Source organism: Dermacentor andersoni, chromosome 5, assembly GCF_023375885.2.
Source record: "Dermacentor andersoni chromosome 5, qqDerAnde1_hic_scaffold, whole genome shotgun sequence".
Taxonomy (NCBI): domain Eukaryota; kingdom Metazoa; phylum Arthropoda; class Arachnida; order Ixodida; family Ixodidae; genus Dermacentor; species Dermacentor andersoni.
The window spans coordinates 124,497,341-124,517,785 of NC_092818.1; the positions used below are offsets into that span (position 1 = coordinate 124,497,341).

Sequence of the window (20,445 nt, forward strand, 5' to 3'; positions counted from 1 at the left end):
GTGACTCGGCCCGGGCGAGCTCTGTGCAGCTCGGATGCCCTTTATTGTCGCGTCCTCTCTTTTTACTGCCCTCGCCGCTGCAGGCTAACCCGATGTGCCGGCCGGTCAAGCAAGCGAGCGAGGCGCCTGGTCGAGCATATATATATATACTATATAGGGCTGGAGAGCTTATTATTTAGCGCCACTACACGTGTCCCTTTACTGCCAATAAAAGCAGTTAGAAGGCAAGAGAGGCTGCTTTATAGGCTTTGGCTGCCGAAGGACCCGCGCGTGCGCAGCCCTTGTTCCGAGGACTGCAGTGAGCCCGCGCTTCTTTCGTGCCATTAACGCCATGTGTAACGGCCGCTTTAGGGACTTTTTGTTCTATATTTTTGCCTGTTCGTCGGTAGCCGCACTGTTTGTTTGTTGGTGTTGTTCTGGGGAGGGGAGGTTGAGTCATCCTGCCCTACTTGTCGTTCGTGATGAAAGCCGCGCCTTGAGGAAAAGACGCTGAGTTGCGGCGCCGAGGCCGAACGAACGATCGTACGCGGTGTGCGTTTGCCTATCTGTACAAACGACTGCACCAGCCGTGTAATACATATATATTCAATTCAATGTCTCTGAGAGGCTGTCTTTCTTCTTTCTTTTTTTTTTCAGTGCACAATTGCTCCTCCATTTGGAGGGACACGGCATCGAACTGTATCCGATAAGAACGCCATTTATTTAAGAAGCCGAGCAACCGTTGTGCCCTGGCAGAAAGATGTTGCTTGTTTGTGAAATAAGCATAGTGATATGTTGTATGTCTCAAGGGTTCAGTAGGATACCAAAGAGAACGCCTTGAGCTTGAGAGTCAATAGCTCGTGGTACATATTGGGGAAAGGTCTGTTTTCAGATGTTTTAGTTGTGCGCTGTTCAACTTGAAGGAGCTGGCAGTTATCTACGATCCTTCGCTAATATGATTTTATTAATATTCATCTTTACACCTTTAAAGATGGCACAGGGGCACCAGCCTTAAAAGAAAATTTAAGACAAGCTATATAGTCTCCATATAGTAACCATATCGACTACTGCCAAGCGGTCTCGGGCTAATGACCATGCCGCTTGCAAGAGAGTGTCACAGTGGAACGTGATGCAAACATGCGATGCAGCCGTACGTCCCCCAAAGATTAAATTTTGGGATCAAAGAATAAGGAGTATCGTTACGTGCCCATGCTTACAAAGAAATTTATTGAATTGACCTGGCAGCGATACGTCAGGTCACCGCATGCTGCTTGAATCCTTTGTTCAAATGGCAGGTACGGACAACTTAAACGTGAAGAGATTCGCGCGTACTTACAATGGGTTCCATCGTAACCGAGTGTACAAGACGCGAAAAAATAGTCAGTAATAAACAACGGCATAAGGGCTAAGAACACTGAGCACGAATAATTCATCAACATATACCGTTAACGCGAACGCTTCAGTCGTAGACGCGAAGGAACCATGTCAGGGGTAACTTAATTTACGCAGCAAAGCAGTGAACGGAATCTTCGCCAAGCGTCATCCATGCACAACATGGCGTTACTTGAAGCACCGAGAAAGGCCTCCTTTGTCAAAAATGCCGCGCATGCCTGTGTGTGTGTGTGTGCTGAAGTCGTGACTCTCGAGTTGGCAAGAAAATTCAAGAGCGAAAGCATAGAGAAAGGCACTCTTTCTCTATGGCGAAAGCATCGAATAAAACGTTGTCCTCTCGATATCTCTCGTCGGGCCGCGCGTCGTCGTCGCCCCTTTTATTTATTTTTATAATTTTTTTTTAAACAAGCCTGCGTCGACGCCACGCTCCGGAAGCTTAGAAGCGCGCGAGTCCTCCTATCGCGCCCTCTGCTTTGGTCGTTGGTCGCTCATGCGTTCACAATCCTGGCAAAGAGAGGAGTGCACTGGGGAGAAGCCGGCTTTCAAGAGTAAGCTCTCACCGTTCTCTACTCGGCGACTCAGGGAAGCACCCCGGCCAAAAGCTTTCTTCCCGGCGCACGAGAAGCGCTTGCGCCTTTTGTTCTTGACGAACCGCGGCGAACGAACGACGAAGCAGGCAAAGGCACCGCCAGCAACAGTAGTGCAGGCCTCGCGCCGTAGAGACCCGCGCGAACGCGGGGCCGTCACCGATAACGCCCGCATTGGCGCCGCGGTGTGCGCGCGAGCCTAATCGACAACTCTCCCTTGCACGTCTTCCCTCGCAGAGCAGCACGCATGCGCGTAAAGATAACGCTCGCATCCGCGAGCGCCCGCGCGGCTTGCAGAAATAAAACGTGTCGAACGCGGCCTGTCCTCGCGCTTTTCACTTTTTTGTTCTTTATTTCATGACGGCAGGTTTAGCGCACAAACTACGGGTCAAACACGCGTGGAGAAACAGACACAAGCGCAAATGTTCGATTGAATTTTATTGGTGAACGTGGTGAAGCTCTGGGACATGCATCTGGTTACGTTAGTGTGGAGGGGCAAGAAAAAAGAAGTTGTAAAATAAAGAAATCGAGTACAAGCGATGATAACACGTGCGGCACGTGCGAAAAGGACCTAGAAACGCCCGACACGATGGGGATAAGCGAAGCCAGTGATAGCAGCGGACGTTGCGACAGATAATAGACTCTGTCGTGTCAACACTACTTATGCAGCACTGACACAGTGCAATTCGGGGAAAATAATTTCTGTGGTTTCAGCTATCCTTGTCGTCTGGATCTGATGCTTTGGGATCTAGGCGCAATCGTCCAAACCAACTGACAACCACGAATGTCGGTAATGGATGCCTAACTGCCCTTTCACTGTCCTATGAATGTTTTAATTGTGCTCCCAAAGCCTATCACTTATGTGCATTCATGTCTGATCATAGTAATAAACAGCACGGCTACGTTTTGAGCATGCCTACTCGAATCTATACGAGTCGGGCCGGGTAGTATGACGTCATACGACAGTGTGAAGAACTTCTACCGTCTAAGTGGTGTTAGTCTGGCTCGCGCACATTTTACCGCAATCAAGGGGGATCCAGTGCAGAGATATCGGTCGGCAACCTGTTTTTGCAGATTGCGTTGGGATCGCAAAACGTCAGAATCAGACGACAAGAGAGACAATTTAGGCTGCAGAAATTGATCGCCTGGTAATCCATTGTGTCAGTACTGCATCAGTAGGGCTGACACAAACAGAGATAGTTCGTCTGTTGCAGGGTCCGTGGCTATAAATGGCTTTCAGGGGCCCGTCGATTTGGGCGTATATCTAGTTATCTTCGACGTGCCCATGTGGCAGCGTCACTTACACTCGAACTGTTTGTTTCAATGTTTCTTTTTTATTGTCACTCCACCGTAACCTATCTAAATGTGCGTCATCTCATGTATGTATGTAAATTTCACCCCGCCTACCAGTAAAGTTCACTTGTCAGATTGTGCTTGTGTCGGTCTCTTATTGTCTCTTGACTTGTGCACAAAACCCTCCGTCGCATAATACAGATAGCAACTCCCCTAAATGCGTACCCAATTTTGTTCTTTGGTATTGTTGTTCGAAAACTGTGACCAGGTGTGCTCGTGGGAGTGAGAAAAGGCTTCGCCCCTCTTGATTTTAATATCCGGATCCGGCTTTTTGTTTTATCGCCTAATGCACGCTCTTTCTCACGCCTTTCTGGATTTTGCTTCTTGGTAGAGTCGATATAAAGCCAACACAGCTGTCACACCGCTTCTAGTAGCATTCACTTGAACTGCGGAATTCGTGAAGTCTGTCGCGTGTTTCGTCACCGACGTCGTGAGCAGGCGCTTCTTCTGCGGAAAAAGAGTGCGATATTCTAGCCTGCGAACGCCTCCACGTCTCGCCTGAAATCGTTGGCTCTTGTCTTCTAGGAAAAGAACGAAAGAGATTCGATGGTCTTCTCCATTTGCCAATGGAAAGGAAGAGGCCGCGAGCAAGTCTGTCTCACGTCGACGGTCTCCTCTTTCTTTCTTCTTCCAGACCTTTCTTTGTCTCGTATTTCCCGTTCCTCCCTGTTTTCTTTTCCATTACGGTCGCTTATTTCTTTTGTTTCCTCGTATGTGCTCACGATGCGCTTTCGATTCAGCGGGTATGTTTGGGATGTACAGCGAAGCACTGGGGGCTGTCACCGACATGTGCACCGAACACGACGTTCGCTGATGCGTGCTAAAAGGCAGCTTGACTCTCTGGCGTGCCAGGGAGAGAGCAGAAAAAAGAAAACGGAAACAAAACTGGTTTGGTTTTTCCATTTTCTTTTTCCCTTTTCCTTTTGTTCCGGGGTTGGGGAAGTGAACGCTGCTGCCTTTCCGCGTAAGCACGTCAGCTCACGGTTATAGGCGCAGGTGCCTTTGCCGCGATCCCACTTTGGCATGGATTTTCTCTTATCGACGACGCGAAAGAGACGCCGCCGCCCAGAGTGTGGGCGTGTGTGGGCGTGCGCACAATCCGATTGAGCCCTCCCCCCCCCCCCCCCCCCCCTGCCTTTTCCTTCATTCCTAAATTCCGCCGACAGCAGCCACGTCTCGTTTCCCTTGTTCGGCGGCAGCAAACTGTTCCGAGGTTTCGCGTCCTTTCCCTCGCACGCCGGTGTTCCGCCGAGATGCGCACTTCCCGGGCAAACGCAAATCCCCTCGCGGTACAGAAGCTCTAGACCGAGGCCGGCAAGTTTCGACAATGAGCGCAATTAGCTCGTGTCTCCCGTAGCTCGCGCGCAATCGTTGCCGATTGCCGACGCAGCTTTCGCGGCGCTGTAGTGCTCTGTGCTTTGTCGCGCTGCTCCAAGTGCATTTGCGCCCGTGCAATTATGGTAGCGGAACTTCCGTACTATGAACTCATCGTACGTCAAAGACGGCGGATTGCGAGGATCTGTAGAGCCCTCGGTGAATTATGCGGGAGAAAAAATGGCGCGCATTGCGTTACTTTCTCAGAAATCGCCCCGTAGGTAATTTCATTGCGCCGTGTTCTAAATGAAGGAAGTGCTCCCCTAACTGGGTTTTCTCCACGCACTCTTGGCAGCCACTTCCTACTTATTCTTCTATATTGGTCGAAAATTCGGACCCGTGCTCCTTGCACGAACCTACTTGGCCATGACTTTCTTAGAAACGTAACTGGCGGAAACTGAATGCTTTAGTTGCTCAAAAAGACTTGCACTGTAAAGATTATTTGTTGACCATGATTCGTAGCAGTGCATGGCTAAGTGCCGTACCTAAATGACCGTCAATACCGTAAAGCTCTGATAACGCGATCCTTGGCCTCATGCGATGACGCAGAAAAAATTTAGCTTAAAAATATTATGGGTTTTTCGCGTTTTATTTTGCTTTGTCTGGTGTGAGTGGGAGTATGGGAACGCTTAAACGAACAACCTAAGCAACAAATACATACATATATGACGACATAAGTTCACGCGATGAACCAACCAAAGTTCTAGACTGCTTTTGCACCCTGGATTCGGACTTCTTGTGAAAAAATTATGCATACGATTTATGTTTTGCTGAATTCTCTTTACTTCCTATAGATGTTTATGCATTTTGTCTCGTTTCATCTTTCCCTCTTCGTCTATCTATCTATCTATCTATCTATCTATCTATCTATCTATCTATCTATCTATCTATCTATCTATCTATCTATCTATCTATCTATCTATCTATCTATCTATCTATCTATCTATCTATCTATCTATCTATCTATCTATCTATCTATCTATCTATCTATCTATCTATCTATCTATCTATCTATCTATCTATCTATCTATCTATCTATCTATCTATCTATCTATCTATCTATCTATCTATCTATCTATCTATCTATCTATCTATCTATCTATCTATCTATCTATCTATCTATCTATCTATCTATCTATCTATCTATCTATCTATCTATCTATCTATCTATCTATCTATCTATCTATCTATCTATCTATCTATCTATCTATCTATCTATCTATCTATCTATCTATCTATCTGTCTATCTATCGTTTCTCTGATAAAAGATTTCGTGCGCGACAATCCATAGAAGCACGTCAATGCTATTGGAAGGTGCTTCCTTTTTATTTCATATTTCGCTGGGTTTCCTTTTCAGACTCCGACAAAAATGACGACCACACAATCTGTTGCATACGCCTTCGCAGCACCGGCGGCCTTAAAGTGGATACGTATTAACTGCGTCTCTTACTAGACGCGTGACAAATATTTTAACTTGCTGGAGATGCTGTCAGCAGTATGCTGTTCGGTTCACCCAAGCACAATGCACCCCATTTTTTGAACCTGCCAACCTGCGAAAAAGAAATGTGCAGATTCCAGCATTCTAATCAGTAGCGAGTCACACATAAACGAAAATGAATATAATATACGTAATAAACAGGGGAAATCTAATTCACATTGTCAGACTGAGAGACACGGTAACCATAGAAAGAACGACACAACCAACATTTGCGTTAAAACCGGCGTAGTTTGTTGTCAGATAGGTAAGCGTGCCTTCCTCTCCCCTTATTGTATCATTTTCCTCAATATATAACTAGACGTCTCTCTTTTCTCTCTTTCTTTGTTTTGCGTTTGTGTTTTGTTCTTGTTTTCTTTCTTTTATGTATGGTCTATGTCTAATGAGCAATATGAAAAAGCAACCGTCCTTTAAATATATAAGAAAGAGACCTTCCCTTCGTTTTCTTTTTGTCCTGTTCACGGCTGTAAGTATTTGGCAAGAAGAGTGAAGGAGATTCTTCGTAGAATTCACGCGGCCCTTTCCACAGAGCTCCCTAAAGAAAGCCTGCCACGACAGCACTGGCTCCGAGGAAGCCAGCTGCCACGTTCGGGAGACACACGCCAAGAAACGGGCAACAGAACCGCAGTTCAATATCGCCGTCATCGAGCTCGGTGCAGCACCGACCAGGTGATGCGAGACCCTGCCTCCCCTTCTCGCCGTGCTCCGTGTCTGCATCCACGCATGCAAGGGGAAACGCGAAGCCACGCGTCCACTGCCACCGACGCCTCCTCTCTCTCCTGCCCCCATAATGCTCGGATGAGGCACTTCAACGAAGATCGGGGCTCCCCCTCATACAGGTTTAATGACACATGGAAACCTCTCCTTCCTTCTTTGGCAGAATGAGAGTGGCTTGGAAATCAATGGGCGCGTCATAAACCGGGAACACCTCTCCACGTAGTTCGATTAAAGGGAGGGCGGAAGGGAGTATAGGCATCGTCGTCCGAGCGCCCATTGTGACGGGCGGACGCACTTGCACACACGTTTCCTCGGCTGCGGTCTGATCGAATCTGCCATCCTTGAGGCGAAGGCGCGGTGCGCGCGGCGTTCCGAGAAGATGGCGCTCCTCGGAGGGGGTCAGATTTTGGCCCCGGCCCTAGTTTCGCTTCCCTGGCAATTGCACATTCGAGACGGACGAGTCGCCGCATGTGAACACGACAGTTCTCTCTCTTCTCCCTTTTATTACACTGACGTTCTTGTTCATTTTTTTTTTTTTGGTTCGGACTCTTCCAGCAACGTTCTGCAAAAAAAAAAAAATATGTAATGGAGGAAAGAAATATTAGATCAAAGCCGCTGTAATGGCGCGTTCACACTGAGGAATCCGGCGTCTACAGCGAACGGAATTCTCCTGCCGCCGAAATTCGCGTTGTTCACACTGCGTGCCCACCGCGCCGCCGGAACGCGACACATCGTCATCTGGTGTGTAAAGCGCTAACCTCCTAGCAAGCGCGGGATATCCCGCATGTTCCCGCGGCTCGAAACTGGGCAGTTATCTCTGCTCACATGGAGTGAACGTGCCTTTATTTCGCGCATCTTCAACCCTGAGCAAGAAGAGGTAGTACTGCTAGGCCTGCTTGCAAGTACCTTTCTGGTGGTGCATAACGCGCAAGAGAAGCATTCACCGAAGAGACAACGCCAGCAGCGGTGGTCTTACAATTCAAGTTCGTGACCGATCTTATTCCACATGTCATCCTTTAGCACGTTGTCCTTCTGCTTCGCGTGGCGCTTGTCGGAAAGGACGGGGTGGTTACGCACCAATTCGATGAACATTTCCGATGTCACCACGGACTTGGAGGACGGCGACATGACAAGCGCGTCGGATTTGGCTGCCATCTTTCGAATTTCTGACTGGTGCTCCGATTGGGGCGTGGGGAAGAAATCCCGCGGCAGCTTCCGTTAAAATCGGTCTGGTGACCTGTCGTCGCGGAGAGGGCCATTCCGTCGGATCTCGCCGCCGCCGAAATGGGCTGCGCGCCGCTCCTGACGCCGAATGTCTCAGTGTGAATGCTCTTACGTCACCGCTGCCGCCGAGTCAGTGACGAAGTTGTTACAAAAGAGTGACTTTTACAGAGGTATTTACCAATTACCAAGCACCTACTTTGCCTTAGCTGCAGCGCGCCTAAGTAGACGTTGCGAAGCGGCACTCGTGTTACCTTCGTCATTCGTTGTCTCCCGCTCGTGTTGCCTTCGTGGCGCCTGCTAAGTTTCCAGACCTTGTGCAATTGTATCTTGAATGCTGAAAAGCTTCTCGAGCAGCCTTTAAGTAGCTTAAGAAATTATTTTTTTTTAATATTAGCGACCAATTGTTGGTAGGCGATCGAATAGTCAACTTGTTGTCTCAGCATTAAACCAGTATGCCCCAGTGCATGTTACTCGCCCACGTACGTTCAACGTTTGCTAATTTAGGTTAAAAAATAAAAAGAGGTCTTGCCGTTCTTTTTTTTTTTTTATCTTTCCCGTCAGTTTATATGACTATGCGCAAGCTTCTTCCAACACAATAAGAAGAGAGCAAGTACTCAACAAGAAAAAAATTAAGAAAGCAATAACTTCTCTTTCTCCTTTGCAAATTTGCTTTTCAAGAAGAAACACTACATTTATAAACTTTTGTTTTCTTTACGCTTGTTTTTATCTAGCGTGCGTGTCAAAAAAGTTAGGTTTGACCAGCCCTATTTTGCTGTCCTCTTCTGTTCACGAAATGGCTGTTTCATGTCTTCAGAAAAAAAAAATGTCTTTGTGATGATAAACTTTTCTTTGTCTCTTTATTTTTAAACAGCGTTCTCACAGCTGTGTAAATTCAAACCCTTCTCCTGTGCTATACACGAAGCGCCTGCGTCCAAATGGCAGCTTACCGACAAATGCGGCTGGACAATGAAACTTCACAAGACATTTTTCTTATCGCCTTTCAAAGCTTCAGGCAAAACAAAGAAACGCGCGCTGAGACGTGTTCTTGATTTAAGTGCTCCCGACCCCCTTCCCCGCAATAACGTAAGAGAGAGAGAAGAGACTTATTCTTAGCCAGCGTGGTGTGCGCCTTAGGTGAGCGGCCTTCTTACTCCAGGTAGCCGCGGGCCATTCAGCTAGCGCCCGTGCGATCAGGCTGCGCTGTTTCTTCAGGACCGGGTCTGATAGCTTGGCCTCCCACTGCTATTTGGTTAGTGTTTAGGTGTCTATGGTGCCTTGTTTTCGTAAACATCGCAATACGAAATAGCACAGAGTGCCTAGGACATCACAGTACGTGCAGATGTATGAGTGTTCAGTGGATGAGATTCACTGCAATAGGATACCATGGACGTAAGTATTGGTTTGCGATTGGGTTACTGCCTCTCCCCTACTTAGGCTGTGGTGAAGAGGCGGGTAAATTCTTCTGTCTATCCTGAAAGGTGTAGCAAAATATGAAGGATGAAATCCTCCAGAAGTGCACCGAGAGAGAGAGAGAAAAAAAAAACAAGGGTAGGAAAGGCAGGGAGGTCAACCAGAACAGCATCCGGTTTTCTACCCTACACTGGGGGTGGGGGAAAGGGAAATAGAAAGAGGAAGAAAGGGAGAGAGTAAGCACTGAGTACGTGTGTCCCTCCCACACTTACTCATGCTTACTCTCTCCCTTTCTTCCTCTTTCTATTTCCCTTTCCCCCTCCCCCAGTGTAGGGTAGCAAAACGGATGCTGTTCTGGTTGACCTCCCTGCCTTTCCTACTCTTGTTTTTTTTCTCTCTCTCTCTCTCGGTGCACTTTTGGAGGATTTCATCCTTCCTCGTTGGCGCGTCCTGTGAGAAGCCCCGTTGAACTTGAGTTCGGGTGGTAGCGCCGACTGCTTAATTTGCCAGCAGGGACTCGTTCCCCGGAGTCCAAACGATCTATATATCTGGTAGGTGCTTCTTTGCCGTTGCTGTGAGGATTTCCAGGGCTTGCCTGGAAATTCTTCCTTTCTGAAAATTTTGGCAAGCTGCTTGTGAATCGCTGGGTATTATTGTCCGCTCCCGACAGGTTGAGATGGCCAGGGCTACTGCTGTTTCTCCTACCGCATCTATTTCTCTTGTTAAGATGCTAGCTACCGTTCTCTCTTTGCCCTTGCTGTTGATGACGCTGATATGATGGGCTCGAGTTCCCGAATATCTCGCTGCATCAGTGTATTGTGTGTCCTGATTTCAGCCGTACGTTTTTCGGAGAGTCTCAGTTTTGGCTTGCCTTCTTCGTTCATGGTGGGTTGGATGCGTATTTCTTGGAATCGGAGCTACAGAGACCTACTCTCGAATTGTCTCTGGAATTATTTTGTCTAACAGTCTTGTTTAGACGACTCGTTATTAGTAAAAAAAATCTGGTGACATAATTGCGCTCTTTGACGGCAATTTCCCGGTCGGGTAATTTTTCTCGATTGATGTTGAAGAGTTGTTTTACTCTATACCTCGCAGAGAGCTCTGTATGGCTGTGGGGTCATGTATTGAAAAATATCGGGACGCGTCCTTTCATAACAAGGCTGAAGTTTCGGTAGAAAGCTTTCTAGCTCTTTTGGAGTTGTATCTTGGGGCAACGTTAATTTCTTTTGAAGATCAGCTGTTTGTACAGGGGATCGCATATGTATAGGGGCATGCCTGGCACCTGTGTTATTCAACATTTTTCTTGCGAACATTGACCACGACTTCTAAAACGCTTTGTTAAAGGACAAGGTTTTGCAGATCTTTAGGTGTGTAGATGACTTTTTGATTGTTTTGAACAAACAACAGGACTGTGCCTACACCAAGTGTGTTAAGGATGTATTAGACACTTTTAAGTGCCTGGACAAGGGCTCAAGTTTACCCATGAGCTTCCTACTTTTGACAAGCTGCAATTTTTAGACCTTCATCTCACCCTTCATGAAAACCATGTTTTTTCGGATGTACCACCTCCGTGCACAGAAGAATTCTTGCCGTTTCATTCCACCCATATGAAAACAGTAAAACGAGCTATTGCCATTATTAGCTTACAGTTGGCTCTAACTAGGTCTTGCCCCCACGTCATTAAGGAAAGCTTTAATTTGCAGATGTCTAGGCTTGGCTCGGCAGGCTTCCCTGCTTCTTTGTTAGTTTCGGTGAGCAAAGCTTTGCTGAAGAAATTTCGCCGTCAGCCTACTAATGCTTCAGAAGAATGCGAAAAGAAACGGAAAACGCATCCTGTTGTCATTCCGTATATACACGAAGTTGCTCATTCGTTAAAGAATGTTACTTCTAGGTACGATGTACCGGCAGTATTTTCGGCTCCTCGGAAACTTTCTCGCATTTGTGCGCGTCTGTCTTCCGTAAAAAGGGCCGAGTGTGCAAAGAACCACGTAGTGTTTCCTGAAAAAATTTTCCGCTGTCGTGTATAAGATTCCTTTAGTCAGCGGCAAGGTATACATCGGCCAAACTGGACGCTGTATTAATGACCGCCTGCGGGAGCATGCTCTATGAATCAAGTATGGGACTGGCTCACATTTGCCGTGTCACTGCAAAGTATGCACGTGTGAACCTTTTCTGGAAAACACATGCATATTACGAAAAAGTAAGGATACGGTGGCACGAGAACTAGCGGATGCGATGTATATCAAAAAGTTTGGTGACCAGTCTATGAGCGTTCCGTCATTGTCTCTTCACGGGAATGAGTTTAGTTTCCTGGCTGATAGGATATAATTAGGTTTGGTTTCTATCTCATGTGACCTCGCCTGTGTATGTTTCTGTGCCCACGCCTGAGGGTATATAAGTGAAACATCGGGGAAAATGAAAATCAGTTGCGAGTGTGCGCCTGTCCGTATCTTTTATTCAGTGGTCCAGGTCTTATTTTTTGCGCCTAAAGCCATTTCTAAGAACTCTGGGATTATCCTTTTCTCGTCGCGCAGTTACACAGCTTCAGTACATCCTAATCTGCTGAGTGTTGCCCTAACTGTTTCAGTAAGTTTGACACGTTCGACTTGGCTAACTTTGTTTGCTTCAATTAGCTCTTCCCGTGTGCTGTGGAGACCTAAGCGGAGTAGTTATGAGGAGGCGCGTTCGGTGATCCCTATGGCAATCTTGATGGCCATCCAGATGAGTGTGTTCAGTTTTTCGGTTTCTGTATTCTTGAGGTATAAGTAAGGGGTGTCGTAGGTTATTTTGCTGACGGTGAAAGCTTGGATCATTCTGACTGTGTCTTGCTCTTTCAAACAGTGTCTTCCGTTTGCTACCGGTCGTACCAATGTGTTACTTGCGTGACAGCTTCTTGCAGTTTACGTAAAGGGGCGGCGCCCGATCCGTCGTTTTGCAAATGTAGGCCAAGCGTCTGAAAAACGAAAGGAGCGAATAGCAAAGTTCACCGATAGCACGCGTTATCGACCCGCTCATACCGAAAGCCCTGCGCGGACACGGCCTGTCATAGCCCAGCTCTGAGGCAGGCGGGAGCCCTTCCAAATCTCGCTTACATCCAACCCAAGCGGAGGCGGAATGCGACTGGCTCACCGCAACGCTCCTTTCGCCCGTCGCGATGCTGGTCACGGGGCCGCGAACGCGTGACGCGCCCCAAATGTAGCCGACCGCACGCAACAAACCGTGTCTTCTCTTCCCCTGCGGCGGCGTTCTACCACCGTTCAGCGCTGTGCGTCTCTCCGCATTGGCCCCCAAATTGAGGGCGACGCGCCACGTCATATCCCATCCTGCGCCAAGAAGACGTTGCTGCGCGCAAGGGAAGGTGAGAGAGAAAGAGGGCTTTGGTAACCGGAACGACGGCAGCGGCGGGACTTAGGGAGGGCGAAGTTGGGGCTTGGCACACCGCTGGCATTGCGTGACTGCTGGACACTAGGCGGCTGGACCGTGTCTGCCTGCCTCCGGTCTCTCGCCGCGTCCATTCCACTTGAGAGAGGTGCTGCGTAATAATATAGTGCGCTGCCACCGCCACCACTGCAACCCCGGCGTCCTGCGCTCACATCGGACACAATCTTTCCGCCGTAATAAAACAAGAAAAAAAGCAAAAGCTACAAAGTGGATTGAAACAGTCCGAGATTGGATCGATTTTCGATTTCGAAAGCAGGAGAGTCCGGCGATCTTCATCTATTCCGACGCGCTCTTGCTCTTTTGCCTTTGGCTCAGTCTCAACCACCATCGCGTCCCCTACTCGTTCTTATTTTTATTTTTATTTTTCAGTGCCCGTTACACGGTATCTTTCCCTTGTTTGCTTGCCATCTACGTACAGCGTGCATTTGAAAGCCACATTTTTTCGGCAACTTGCTCGTGCATCCTCTAGTTTCAGTATCGTTCTTTCATCGAATGTAATTATCTATGTTGTTTTATTCTTTTATTGCTTCTCTTTCTCCCCAGTACCAACGGTTACAGTCCGCCAGAGTCTGAGACGCCGTACATGAAGCGCCGGCGCGGCGACCAGTGGCTGCAGCAACAGCAGCGGCGACGGCAGCCACATCATCCGTCCAAGTACACAGAAAGCACTTCGATCGCCCAGCTCGCCTCCACGCCCGTCCCAAATCTCTGCCTGATGAGTTTCAATTGGACATCGACCTCTCTTCGATCGCTTGCCCTTTCCTCTTCTTTTCGATATATTTTATTTTTATTTTTCCCAACTCCAGGGCGTCTCGTTATGGCTCTTTATTATTTCATTATTATCGTGACTTTGGTTATTGCTGGTTATTTTCTCCATGACGCTGACCTTTTTTTTTTTCATCGTGTTTTCGATGCTTCTTTTTACTTCCCGGTTCATCCCTCGCGGGGGCATTCCACAGACGCCGTTTTTCAAGTCGTTTGCAGAAACGACGCTCTAAGCAGAAATCGCGGCCCCTTTTCATTTGCTTGATGCCTGTGCGCCTGGACCCCGGATTCACTCTGCTGTTTATTTACTGCCTCTTTTTCCTCTTCAGAGCTTTGGTTCTTCTTCGTCTCGCTTCCCTTTAAGGAACGAAATCCCGAAACGAGTTTCGCATTCCGTTTGTCCCCTGGGTTCCGTCTTTGACCCCTCTGGATTTTCTTTATTTATTTATTTATTACCACTCCTTCTACTCACCGGAAATTTTCGGATGGCGTTTGAAGAAGACGTGATTGTTAGCACGTCCTTCTAGCTGCCAGATTTAAATGCGGGAGAATTAATTACACGCGCGAGGACTTAACGGAGCAGAGCGACTTCCGCCGCGTTTTAATTTGTAATTTTAAAGCAAACCATTCCAGGCTACCTAATTTCTGTATGCCTAACCCTTTTCCAGCGTGATGCCTCCTTGGTTATCTGTCTTCTTTGCCAGCCTCTTGCAGTTGATGTTCTTTTTTTTTCTATTGACACGCTAGGCAGACTGCGCCAAGGCATTTGTCCCGTGTTTATGAACTTTTATTTCAGGCAACCAAGGTCATGCAGGTTTGCCCAAAGGCGAAATTTCACCCCGTCCCATACGTTGATCAGAAAAGTGTTTCGAGGCATACCTTCATCTAAATATCACCTTTGCTCATAAGCGCCTGCGTATCTTCTTCATCCCTATAACAAATTTGCCGCTTACTATACTGCACAAACGTCACGAACTTATTGTATGTTCACAATGAATGTTTATCTCAATAAATTGCATTTCTGTTTTCCGGAAGTGCACCGTTTTAAAACAAGTTATTATTTAAATTTTGTCACACATCTCTTTGTCGTTTTCTCCTGTTTATCCTCTTAATTGCTGTATCCTGGGACACAGCTGCGATATTTCTTGCACTTTTTTTTATTTTCCACTAACCAAAGAATTTTATTTCTTTTAGGAAACTCAGCTTGACTTCTTGCATTGTACTTTTTATGTAAAAAGCAGTTCCAAGTAGTCATTTTTCGCACATTCTTTCATTTGTGTCTATATAAGCATTTCTGTTACATTATGAACATTACACGGTGATTTAGCTTTTTCTTGTAACGAAAGCAAAGTTGTAGGTTTTGATGTCTATTTACAGCTCTAATCGTTCTTGAAAAAAACGTGATTGTCATGGAACGGGAGCTAAATCCAATACATTGTCTGCTTTCTAGCACCACAAGTTCAGCGTAAGAGAGCATAATGACATAGAGATGGTCAGAAAATAAGGATAGATAACGTATCCTACATAATAATAATTGCAGCCAGAAAATCATCGGTAATTGCAACAAAACAGAAACCCAGAGCACAGAAAAAGATACTAAGAAAAGTTAAAATTTTGAAATGCATGAATTTGTGAATCTCGGTGAGACGTCGTAAAATGTGTTCGCTACTCAGATGATGAAATTCATTTATGAAGAAATTTGTTTGGAATGTTATCGAATTATGTTGACATCCCGCAAGTTCTGTCGTCACAGACAATGGGCCGCAGCCCGCCACTCAATATTCTGTATTGCCACGTTTGTCTTCATAGCGGCTAGGGGGCGCGAGGTGGTGGGGTTGGAAGCAGCAGTTAGCGCTGTCTCTCTCTGTTTCTCTCCCTTCATTCTTTGTCATTTTGCTTGTATCTTATCAATCCACTGTTTTGCCGTCAAAAAGTACCTTCACTGACATAATTCTGTTCACTTTGTATCAACAGAGCTTGTACTTCCAGTGACTCAGAATTTTTCTCATACCTTGCGCTGTATTGCCAGAAAAGCGTATAGCAGTGGTGTGCCTTGTTTGTGCACCATCGACACGATTCACCAGCTGAACAGCTCTTCATAATAGAGTCTTCCTGTAAAGCGTACTTTTCTGTTAGGTAAGCATGTTAAGAACAAAAACAACTTTACAAGCACATTCTCTTTTTCTTTTTTTTTCAGTAATTCTTTTTTTCATCGATTAGAAATAACATATATGAGAACAAAAAAAGAAAAAGACCGGTCAAGGGCCGCTTGTGCCGGCACAAGCTCCGACATCGCGATTCTTAACGCTCACGCACAGACGAGTCACTAAGTTTCGGCGACCCAATGTTGCAGTTGAATGCGAAAAGTAAGCTTCAAATTTTTGCTTTGATAATTTTGATGCCTACAAGGAATATCCCATCTCAAAAATTACAGTGAAGAGGCCCTCGCCTCTCTAGCATTTCAGAGCGAGAAATCAACTTTCAGTGCGATTGACAAAATCATATCATCAAAGCAAGAAAATAGTGAAAAGAGCAGCACAAAACATGGCTATTCATTAAACAAAACAAAATTCACAAAATTTCTCTTGACTTAGCTGTTGTTTAAAGCACTTATATTCCTACGAATGCTATCAGCGAAAGATGATGCGCATCTCAATTATGTGTGATGGTTGAAGGTATGGTTACACCTGTCGACGAGTACATGACACACAAATTCATATTCAAAGTAAAAGAGAACAAAATACAAGTTCAAGCCTTGCCGTCGATGCATGCAGCTTGTAAACGTTCATCGCATCACAACGGCATAATTCACTTTGTTTTCAAGTGGTAAAGGAAGTTAATAGACAAAAATACAGATAAGAAAGATGCTGGACATACAACTGAGCTTTAGTGGACCAAGCTGTTGTGGGCTAGGAAATAAGTCAAAAGGGAAAACAATATCTATCACGAATGCATGTAAAGTCAAAATGGGCTAGACTTCACTAGCCAGTCATTCAGCTATAAATAAAAACGACCACCGGCACGAAATCTAGGCCTTGCGCGAAAAATCAAGCAAGTAGGGGGCGTGGAGCTCCTTTCAAGTTATGAATCGTCTTAAATGAAATTCGCTAAACAAGCCTGTCCCTTCCCTCTACTACTATAACGCAAATATCTGCTCCAAACTTGGATCCTCGCAATGTTGCAGATTTTAAAGTCTTGCAGGCCCACATCAGCACTTTTCCACACGTCATCCTACAGGCATTAAAGAGAGGAGGCTTCAATCATATGAAAAGCACAAAGACACGCTCTTTGAGCGCATCTATGAATTTGGAGGAAAAGCCGACGCCCTAACAGGAGCCAGCGTTTTGTTTAACACAGATAATTAAAAAACACGCATAACCGAGATTTTTGAACACCTGTGGTTTCCATATGCACAGAAATTTCATCATAAAGACATTTCCGCATTCCTCTTTTATCGTCGCTACGACTCTCGCGACTGCATAGTGCATTTATCCACATAATTCTCACTAGCAGAGAGCCTTAACCGCTAAACCAGCAGGGCACGTAGATAGAAAATATTGTAAGCAGCGTGAAGCAAGCTGAAATTCAGCGTCGGTGCAAAATAAATATAACTGCACAGAGAAATTTAAGCTCCGCTTAATTACGAAGTTTTTATTTGGAGAGGGAGGTAAACATACCGGTGCTGAATGTCACTGCTGCGGCGTTTCAACCGTAGCGATGGCCGCAACTATTGATGCGAAAGCATCAAATTGCCCATTGAGCGAAAAAGCCGGCGTCTGTCGTCTGGAGCACCGAAACAGCACTTAAATTCCCATTGGCTGCGACGTCACGTCATGTGCACGTCTCCACGGAGCAGAGCGGGCGAAAGGGTACACGTGCTGCCGAGGTACTGCTTGGAGAGGAGAGGGCATCGCCGCGACGTCTCGTCACCCTCGCAAGCCGGTGCTACCTGCCAATTCCTTGTACATGAAAGCTCTCACGTGCGTTTTAGTTTCACCTTGTTAATCACAATAAATTAATTAATGTATAAAGAAACAGAATAAATTCGAAAGTAAAAAAAAATAGGCAGTAGCGAGTTTCGAACCTACGACTCCGCGCTCAAACGCCGAGTGTCTTGCCCACTGGGCAAGACACTTGAAAACAAAGTCAGTTATGCCGTTGTGATGCGATGAAAATTTACACGCTGCATGCATCGCCGGGAAGACCTGAACTTGAATTTTGTTCTCTTTTGCCTTGAATATAAATTTGTGTGTCATGTACTGGTCAACAGGTGTTTACCATACCTTCAACCATCAGACATTCTTCTTTTTTTTTTTACCGCTGGGCTAAACCAGGCCATGCGTCTCAACGCGCTCGCTTGCTCGCGAGAAGTTCATAACTCGAATGACCACTCAGCGGCCTTCAGTTGGAAATTAATGCTCTCGCATTCTCAACTCATAAGAAATGCTTAGGTGTCCTCGGATTTTTTTTCAGTCTGGCCTTAGCAACAGAACGTTTTCTAACCAATTGCGATGAAGCTTTTCTTTCGTCTAAGTTGGACGACAGCACCTGAAAAAGGAAGAGTTATGAAATATGCAGGAGATTTCTGCGGCCGTGGATATGCCAGTTTACCGCGGTGTAAATCAAAGTTTGTACCTTTTGAATATACATTTGGAGAGATGAAACTGCGTTGTCGCAAAGCACTTATTTGCTGTAGCAGAGTTTGTGAAGCATATATCGCTCGGTAGCTTTCGAACTGAAAACCTTTTAGCGGTCATAGTTAAATGTTCGATATAAAAATAATCATGTACACGTGGTTTGTATATGATTGCCCGTCAGCTGTATGACCGAGTGACTGATGTGTGCGCCCGCACATCAAGTGCGTGCCCTTCTTATCAATCCTGGCTCGTGTATACCCTGAATTCATGGTAAGGGCAACGATTATGGTTGAGAGCTGAAATCTTTTAAGCTGTCTAGGGTTTCCTGACTTGAGGATCTCATTGACATACTGTTGTACTATTGTGTTCATTTCCTTGTATTTTGCGTATTGTCGTTATATTCAATACTTCAACCTATACTCGCTTGCAACCCATCTAGCGTATACTCGATCAGAAAAGGATTCCGATGCTTCAAATAGCCCTAAGAAAGAGCGTATAATTAGCTAACGTAGAGCAAAGTACGTCACTACCTTTCGTCTCTCTCTCTCTTACTGTCTCTCTACAGCGTTCTATAGCAGGATGATAAGTTAGAAAGAAGTTATATCCTGCGAATATGTGTGTTCCTCATAATGCTAAACGAAACCAAACGCCTGTCATGTGCGTTTATTGAGACCGAAATAACCATACTTTGGAAAGCACCGTACCCTTTTCATTTACGAGAGCTTCATACCTAATTCAAATTCGTTATTGTACTCTTTGTTCTCGTATATATAATATAACTGACTTCCAGTTTTCCCTACAGTCCCCCTTATTATTTCGTTCGGGCTGTCGGAATTAAGTCGTAAAGCGCCAGTCGCTGGCCGCATTCTTTAATGCCACTCGTCTTCCCCAAAACTTTCAACCGTGCCTCCCAGCGCAGCTCCACTTTTCGCGGTGGCCTGCAGAATCTGCGCAATCGTTCACGTCGTGCCGTCGGGCTGCGGAAAGCCGCATATTTCATCCTCGTGTCGTGACTCCACCACTCGCAGTTCTCCTCTTCACTTACCGCTTTCTCTGGAGACTTGTACTGCCCTTGATATCCTTGGTTGCTCAAGTGAGCATCCTGCGGCATGTGTGTGGGTGAGACGAAGGAAAGGGGATGCTCTCCGCCGCTGCTCGAGTTCGCGGCAAACAGAGTTTTCAGAACGCTTAATTGCGCTTAGCCACGAGCCGGTGGCGCGTGCTGGTGCTTTGTTGGCCGACAGCCCGTGTGGCTGTCTTGCGTTAACTATACGCGAGAGGCTGCTGCTTGTGGCCGCGCTCTGCGCTGCGCAGATAATGAGCGAGCGCTTTTCTCCCCCGCCGCAGTGCCTCCCGGCGATCCTGTTATCTTGGACGAAGATGGAAAGCAGCTGCAGGGACTGGTGGGGCCGTACAACGAAGGAGACCCGCTCACGCTGACGTGCCAAGTGGAAGTTGGTAAGAGTCGCGGCCTCGCCAAAGAAGACGATCGCGCCGCGGTCACTTACCTGACTTGAGCGAACTTTCGTTAGTGCGAGGAAAGCGACGCCATCTCGGGCCAGAAACTGCGCTGAAATGGCACGTGCAGGCGCCGAGCCGTGGTGTAACCGTCACAGGGCGGCACCACGGACGTGTTAGGCCATGTGATTTGTAGCTTCAGCTCGGTTGCTGAAAGTGTCGACAGTGTGCCGATGAAAATTAATCGAATTTCTTAAACATGAACGGTAGTGTGGAAAAGCGGATTTCTTGCTCTTTATTTTTCTCTTTTTCTTTGTTTTTTCAACAGGCATAACTGCACGGGTGTTTTTCGACGGTTGTCATAGAAATAAACAAGCTGACGCAACATAAATACACTGACATCTTTCATAGCTAATGCCATAAGAGGCAATGTTTTGTTTCTTTCATCCTTTTCTTTCATTGCTGATGTGGCAAACAGACAGATAAACAGACAGACAGGTCTACTCTAAAGATGAAAACTACACCAAAAAGCGCCAATTTACATGAAAAAAATTATAAAGAAAAAAGGAGTAGAGGACGTTATGTCACACATAAGTTCGAGGTTGGAAAATAA

General features: G+C 46.3%; 1 protein-coding gene across 2 annotated transcripts in view; it reads left to right on the forward strand.

The window, feature by feature from the left end:
* LOC126532056 (protein turtle homolog B-like) overlaps nucleotides 1-20,445 on the forward strand; it is a 345,557-nt gene that overhangs the window by 239,537 nt on the left and 85,575 nt on the right. For both annotated transcript variants that reach the window (XM_050179750.3, XM_055070964.2), the window contains exon 3: nucleotides 19,722-19,832. In XM_050179750.3, coding sequence (XP_050035707.1) covers nucleotides 19,722-19,832 — 111 coding nt within the window. The remainder of the gene's footprint in view (nucleotides 1-19,721; nucleotides 19,833-20,445) is intronic.